The 7,738-nt window shown below is 45.8% G+C and overlaps 1 protein-coding gene across 1 annotated transcript; it reads left to right on the forward strand.

The window, feature by feature from the left end:
- Nucleotides 1-758: 758 nt before the first annotated feature.
- Nucleotides 759-7,404, forward strand: prph2b (peripherin 2b (retinal degeneration, slow)). Its single transcript, XM_085799321.1, has 3 exons — nt 759-2,088; nt 4,111-4,357; nt 6,820-7,404. Exons 1-3 carry the CDS (start codon nt 1,508-1,510, stop codon nt 7,018-7,020), a joined length of 1,029 nt encoding a protein of 342 aa, XP_085655447.1. The 5' UTR covers nt 759-1,507; the 3' UTR covers nt 7,021-7,404.
- The last annotated feature ends 334 nt before the right edge of the window (nt 7,405-7,738 follow it).

Consider the following 7,738-nt stretch of genomic DNA (forward strand, 5'->3'; position numbering starts at 1 on the left):
ATTTGAGAAAAACATTTTTTAAAAATGACAAAACTAAATGATTAGTATGAAATTGTAGTATGATTATTATCAAAGTCTGTGCAGCAGCTTGTTATTAGTAATTGACTACAACCCTAAAGATTACAAACTTTAGGGAAACATATCAATAAAATATTTAAAAGAAATTTGTCAAATGTTCAATAATAATAGCCAAAAATGAATAAAACATCTAAAATCAAAAAATTTAAATAAACACTAACTCAGAAAAACCAACAGTGACAAAGTCTCAATGCAATTTCAGGAGTTCCTGCAGCTTCTGATCAAGCTTTTTTTATTATTTTATTAACCTTTATTTATACAGGTAAAATCTCATTGAGACCCAGGATCTCATTTACAAGAGAGACCTGTTCCGGGTAGGCAGCAGCAAAACACAAAGTTACAGACTAACTGAACATTCAGGAGACAAGACACAAACACACAAACATAGTATAGTGCAAACTACAAAGTGCAAGAAGAATAGGACTTATTGTTTCCAATCAATGTAATCAATTCTATTCAGCCTGAGACTCGACGCTGCAACATTAGAAGTCATTGTCCGTCAGTAGGAAGCCTGAAGTCCACGGTTGATCAGCTGTTTGCCAAATAGTTTGACGGAGCAAAGGATTGTGGGTCGGCTCAGAGCGGAGAACAGGAAGTCCAACTGTACTGAGTTGCTATAGAGACTTTGCAGTGTTACTATGGCTTCCACCTACGACCTGGAGGATGAAGAGGCCAGATTTCCCAGCAGCCTCTGGGCCTGCAGAGCTGCACCCGTCACTTTCACTTCAATCTGTCCATTAATGACCAAAAAAACAAAAAAAACAACCAATAACTGAAAGGATTGTTGTGCGAATCCCTGAGAGATGAAACTGTTGTAAAGTTGTTGCAAGAAGTTTCTCGTTTTTTGTTTTTTTTTCTTTGCTGATTGGACGGATCGCTTCCACTTCCTGTCTTCCTTCCACTACCTGCAGCGAGGTGCCGCTCGGTGAGTGAACTCTGAGCTGTGACAGGCGAGAGGAGGAAGCTGCTGCTGCTGCTGCTTAACATCAAACCAATTAGCAGTAAGTGGGAGGATTAGAGGCAGCAGCTGATCTGCTGGTAATGGGATCAGAGCTGATCGGGGGTTTAGGATGACGTGCTGCAGCTCGCTCACATTCACACCTCGACGTTTCTTCCCGAAAGGAAAATACCGGACGGAGCGAGGAGCCCGACCGCTGAGCCCGTCTGACCCATTTTTTAGGCAAAATATTTGGTTGTGATTTGATGGCAGACCCCTCTGCCCCCCCAGCGGTATGGACTGTCCTCGGTTGCAGTTTGGGATTATGGGTCTGAAACCAGGAGCATCTTCTTCTTTCTGGGACGGATTAAAACTCTGAAACGGTGACGGATTCTTGAGCTTGGAGCTGTTTGTGATTGACCGCTGACTTTTTTTTATTTTTAAAACAAGTGACTGTTGAATACAGCGTTTGGCAACACCGAAACCGCCAAAATGCCGTTCATGCCGGTGAAGTTCAACCTGCAGAAGCGGGTGAAGCTGGCCCAGGGTCTGTGGATGCTCTACTGGCTCTCGGTCATCGTGGGCATCCTCATCTTCAGCCTTGGCATCTTCTTCAAGATCGAGCTGCGGAAGAGGAGCGAGATGATGGACAACGACGAGAGCCACTTAGTGCCCAACCTGCTGATCCTGATGGGCATGTTGGCCTGCGGGATCAACGCCTTCGGGGGAAAGGTGTGCCACGACTCTCTGGACCCGGTCAAGTTCGCCAAGTGGAAGCCGATGCTGAAGCCCTACCTCACGATGTGCTGCGGCTTCAACGCGCTGCTGCTGGTGACGGCGCTGCTCTGCTTCCTCATGCAGTTCGCCATGTACCTGTCGCTGGCCGAGGGCCTGAAGAACGGCATCAAGTTCTACAAGGACACGGACACGCCGGGACGCTGCTTCATGAAGAGGACGCTCGACATGACGCAGATCGAGTTTCGCTGCTGCGGGAACAACAACTACAGGGACTGGTTCGAGGTGCAGTGGATCAGCAACCGCTACCTCGACATGAGCAATGACGAGGTCAAAGAGTGAGTACATACGTATACCGAACACCGACTCAGCCTTTAATCGATTTTTTTTATTGTTAGGGGCAAGACGTTTGAAGATGAACATCAACCTTGGACTTGAAACCCCCTTGTAGACCGAGTCAGGGTTAGCTGGCAGCACGAGAAGCTGTTAATCGTTTGCATTGATTCACGTTGATCCTGACAGAAATCCTCTACAGTTTCCCTCGGGTCTCATTAGACTGACCTCTGAACTGTGCCGCTCTGCAGGACATCAGAGAGTTTTAAGGCTCGTTTTCCGCCTCGGGGTCATTGAGAGCGCAAACCGGGATCATCTCTAAGCTTCCTGACCTTTTTAGGGATCTTGATTTACAGTAAACCTCCCAACATTTCCTACAGCTGATCGTATCGTATCGTCACCATCGTCACAGGTGATCGGCTAAATCTAAATCCGAGTTTTAATGAAACTTTCATTGCCGGACGGCGGACAGTGTGAGTTTCGTTAAAACGGGTCAATGGAGGATAAATGAGGGAATTAAGGAGGTAAAAGTTACTGGGCAGGAGGTTGATGAACCAGCTTCTCCACTCTTAAGTCCATAATCTGCCAGGATCTGATTTCCACCCCGCTGAGGCTTACACGCCCGCAAACATGACAAGGTTAAACTGAACCAGATGACTAAGGGGAGCGTTTGATTCTCTTACCAGAGGGAAACCTACAGGTGAACGCACTATTGAGAAACGATCCGACATTAGAGAAGTCAAGAAGATGCCAAAAACCAGTTGGGAACCGTTGGTGAACGGTGTTACCCACTGTAGTTCAGTGTTTGCGTGTTTGCGTGTTTCCATGTCGTCTTTCTGTGTTAATGCGTTTAAGAGATATTACCCTCTCTCTTGAGATGATTATTACTCATGATCCAATTTTAGCCTCCTGTCAGCCACAGACCACTCCCACTGGCCTATACCCTTCAACCAATGACTCAGTCACAAGACCTGCCCCCTCACAGGAGTCACCAGACCTGTGACATCACAAAGTGTCCTGAAAACCACACAACCTTTTTGTTCCCATTCAAAAAAAAACTGAAGATGATGTTTGTCCATGTTTATCCTGTTCTCCAGATTTCATTAAATCCATCAAATTCCCTCTAGCACCACCCGCAGGACTCAACTCAACACTATAGTTCATTTTCTGTGAAAGTGAAATTGAATCATTTGGATGTTGTTTGTCCGATGTTGAACTTGGGACCTGGGGAGAATTTATCAATCGAGAAGATTCAACATATTTGGATCCAGACACTCAAATAATCAGTTCTCAGGACAGGCTGTGACCGGCTTGGTCAATGGGGCAAATTCTGGAGACTGGCACCGAAAACTGAACTTAGTGTCAGAATTGACAAAAACCTACTTTATTGTCAATACTCAGTTTTAAAAGTTCCTATGGAGAAAGTCGACTTTTCAGTCTGATCATCAGGTCTGCATCCTCCTGATCCTGATATCACCGGGAATGCCAAAGTGTTCACTTTAAGGGCATCTGCTAGGTCTATTTCCCATATAAAAGAATAGTATGTGCGGTTCTATGCAGATGATTCTGTTGTTTATTGTTATCTGTAAAATCAAAATTGGTTAAAATTGAAGTAAGAAATGAACTGAAAGGTTGGTTTCTGATCAGTCAAAGGCACCAAATGACCAAAACCCTAAAAAAAAAAAAGTGCTGTTGTATTGATTGGGCAGATTATAGCAGATCGGATTGTCGTTGTAATGAAATCCTTTGTCTTTTTTCCGAAATCAGAGCCAAACCAAAGTTTTCAAAAAGTTACTATTTTCGTCCTCAAGTTGGTGCTAGAGAAAAGCTTCATTGGATACTGAAGTTATTTGAAGTTTATGGAAACCCTCCAATGGAGCTTTATTGTGGTGATGTTTGTATCTCCTGTCGCATGACCACAACAAAAACAACAATTCATCCGCCAATCCTGGTGGTGTGTTTTTTTTGCCTCTGTTCTGTGTCGACTCCAGAAACACTAACTAACCCCGACTGTCTCTGTCCTGCAGTCGTGTCCTCAGTAACGTGGAGCAGAAGTTCCTGATGGACAGCGTCCCGTTCAGCTGCTGTAACCCCGGATCCCCTCGGCCCTGCATCCAGCATCACCTGACCAACAACTCCGCCCACTACGACTACGATCACCGCACCGAGGAGCTCAACATCTGGGTCCGGGGCTGCCGCGAGGCCCTCTTCTCCTACTACAGCGGCATGATGAACAGCATCGGAGCGCTCGTCATCGCCACCATCCTCCTCGAGGTATAAGAGCTTACCTACTGCATGGTATCAGCCAATCAGCATCCAGCAGGGGCCACACTTTCACTTACAGGAAGTGTTCAACCACACCAATGTCTGTACAGGGGAGTAGAAGCTACAACCAGCTGTTGGTTAGCATTGTGTTGGATTGCGCCATTTGGTTGGGTTTCATTGGAAACTGTTTGGAGCCAAGTGCATCAAAAAGTACCTGGCAGGTGATCGGATGGTCTCTTTTGCTAGCCAGCATGTTGGAAGAGGATTCTTGTCGTATTTGTGAGGAAAAGTTGGTCCTACGAAAACAAAAATAGTCACTTTCGTAGCTTCCAATAGCTCCTCCCTCAATGGACACTGATATATCCTTTGCCATTCAAGCTTTATAAGACAGAAAGTTGGATTTTACCCGTTGTAGATGGTGCAGCTGCTGTTTCACACCAGAAAAGATGCAAATTTTCAGCTTTCGGCTTAAAATATGTTTGTTCTGATGGGAAATTAGCACGTTGCTGAAACCTCTGACCAATAATCTGCCCCTCGATTGCTGATGTTTTCAATGTTGTATAGTTTGAGAGAGTTGGAGATACTCTGAGGACTTTCTCCTGAAGGTGAAAGCAGGATAAGTTCTGCCCTTAATCTTCCGATTTACAACAAGATAATCACAGTAAATTAACCAAAGCGACCTCAAATGCACCAGGTTAACGGCGTAATTGATTAGCGAGTGATTAGCATTAGATAAAGGAGAAGAGTTGATGTTTGTTCTGCTGCTTCTTGAACAACAAAACCAGGTCCAGCAGCAGAAACGCAGTTTTAAGAAACGTATTTTAGCAGCTTCGTATCAGAGTTACGTTGAAAATTACCGTTAAATAATATTTTTATGTAACAGAGCTGCATTATGAGCTCTAATAGCATCTCATGATAAACATCTTTATGTTCTCTGTGCAGATTTCTTGTCTATTTACACTACTTGTCATGTTTATTTATAGATTATTGTATAGATATTGGAACAGAAACGTGACAGGACGTCGTGTTCGTGCGTCGCTGTGGCTGGCGGCGGTCGACTCGGGACTCGGCCGTCGATCGGGTGCCGAGGTGGCAGCGTGTTAAGCGGCGGTCAGGCTCACCGAGGATCAGGAACTATTCTTGGGGGGGTTAATCTGCCCCCGCAGCAGCAACAGGTTGCATTCTGGGAAGGTCAGGATGAGGGACAGTTCCTGAGAGTGAGAGGCGAGGATTCAGTATGTGGGTCAAAACAACAAGTTTGACCTGAAGCGTGATGACAGGCGGCGGATTTAGAAACTACATCCTGAACTCAATCGCTCATGGGCCTCCCAATGTTTGCACCAAACATCACGGACATCAGAGCTGCTCTCAGATCTGCTTCGCTTCTACCCCCCTGGTTTCTGAGAGCCTTCTGATTGGCTTCTTACCCAGGGGGTTTGTGTGAAGATGTAATCGGTCAGATTTCTTTTAATCCACTTAAAGGGACATTGTGTAACTTCTCCTGTTATCTATTCACGAAAATCAATTATTTGGTTCAAAAGTCTGTTTTTCATTAACCAGTAATCCCCCCCATCAACAAAGTGAAGTGTTCCTTTCAGCTCTGAATGAGCCGTTCATATCATTCATATCTCCATGGAGCAGGTAAGCTCGGTGCTGCTGCCATGTGGTGTCGGCCATGTTTTTACGTTCAGTGGCAGCGTGACGGTAGGAAACCACGGAAACTCAGCGGAGACACCGGAGCTGTCGGCTTTAGGTCGAGGTGGCGTCTGTGAAAAGTCACCGCGGTAACGCAGTGAGGAGGAATGGAGCGTTACACTGATGCTGCATTCACCTGCAGTCGGGCAGACGGCCGTCGCTAACAAACCAGATGTCATTTTAGTCACAGAAGTCCAGAGAAAGAGGGTAAAACAATACGACATCGCCATGACAACATATTGTCACGTGTATTGTTTTGCCTCGTGCTGACGGACCACTTGTTTACATAGAGGCTTGTTTATGCCGTTACGTGCAGCGGCTGTTGTCCGTCTGCCGTCTGCCCAATTTCAGGTGAATGCAGCATGAAAAATACGATAGGTCTCATTTTAGTCACAGAAGTCCAGAGAAAGCCGGTAAAACGTGGGGTCAGGTTAACAATACCACATCGCCTTGACAACATATTGTCACGTGTATTGTTTTGCCTCGTGCATAGAGGCTTGTTTATGCCGTTACGTGCGGCCAGCGGCTGTTGTCCGTCTGCTGTCTGCCCAATTTCAGGTGAATGCAGCAAAATAAATAAAATTACGATTGAGTTGCTTGCGATATACAACCGCAACGCTAGATGGGAGGAATTCCTACACAATGTCCCTTTAAAAACAGTGTCCAACAGAAACAGGGATATCAAATCAAGTGTCTTACTATGATGGGATGTATACATAACTACATGTTCTGACCCTGTGTTGTGTTTGTGTGTTTGTGTGTGTGTGTGGTGACAGTCGGTGGACATGGCGGGGCTGAAGTACCTGTGCACGGCCCTGGAGACGATGGAGGACCCCGAGAACCCCGAGTGCGAGAGCGAAGGCTGGCTGCTGGAGAAAGGCGTGAAGGAGACGTTCGACGAGATGCTCGCCAAGATGAAGACGCTCGGGAAAGGAAACCAGGTGGAGGAGGGTGCTGAGGGCGAGGCGGCCACCTGAGAGCCCCCACAACCCCCCCCCAACACTACCACCACCCACCACCATAAAGGACTGAGGTCGCCCCCATCTACCCCCCACTTCATCCCCCTCTCAACTGCCGCCTCTCCCCCGGTAAACTGGGGGGTAAGAGAGGAGAGGTCTTCTTTATGTGTTGTACATACGCCATCATACATGTATTTAAAACATATTACACACACACACAACACACACATAACACACACAAAACACACACACACACACATGTTCAAAGTGAACAAATCATTAAAACTTGCTGTGAATGTCGATATTATTTTCCATTCTGTAAATATGTTGAACAGAGTTTATTTTTAAACAGGAGGAACAGAAACCTGCTGCTGTAAATAAAACATCTAAATTATATTGAAATATTTAATTAATTAATTAATTAACTTCCTGCCCCCCCCCTTCATCTCATCTCATCGATGCTTCCTGTCCGGCGGTCAGACCGTCGGACGCCATCGGACGCCTGAGAGCCCGACCGATACATCCCGACGTCTTTGAGGCGTTTTTTTTCAAAACCGTTGCAGTTGCACAGTTTGTCCAGCAGAGAGCAGAATAGGCTACACACTATATATATTTTTAAAATTTGAAAGATTCTTGCCAAACGTGTTTTTGTTTATGATTGAATCGCTGTCGGCTGTTTGTGTCTCAGACGTCCAGCATCGGTCGGGCTCTGGTGTTCACCGCCGCTGTCTGACTC

This window comes from Trachurus japonicus, chromosome 15 (genome assembly GCF_045865225.1).
Source record: "Trachurus japonicus isolate A0001 chromosome 15, Traja_1.0".
NCBI lineage: Eukaryota > Metazoa > Chordata > Actinopteri > Carangiformes > Carangidae > Trachurus > Trachurus japonicus.

Bases quoted from the DNA above. Each gene is read 5' to 3' on its own strand.
- prph2b (XM_085799321.1), top strand. From the start codon at position 1,508: ATGCCGTTCATGCCGGTGAAGTTCAACCTGCAGAAGCGGGTGAAGCTG. The intron at 2,089-4,110 runs GTGAGTACATAC...TCTGTCCTGCAG, and splicing joins AGCAATGACGAGGTCAAAGA to TCGTGTCCTCAGTAACGTGG. The intron at 4,358-6,819 runs GTATAAGAGCTT...GTGTGGTGACAG, and splicing joins TCGCCACCATCCTCCTCGAG to TCGGTGGACATGGCGGGGCT.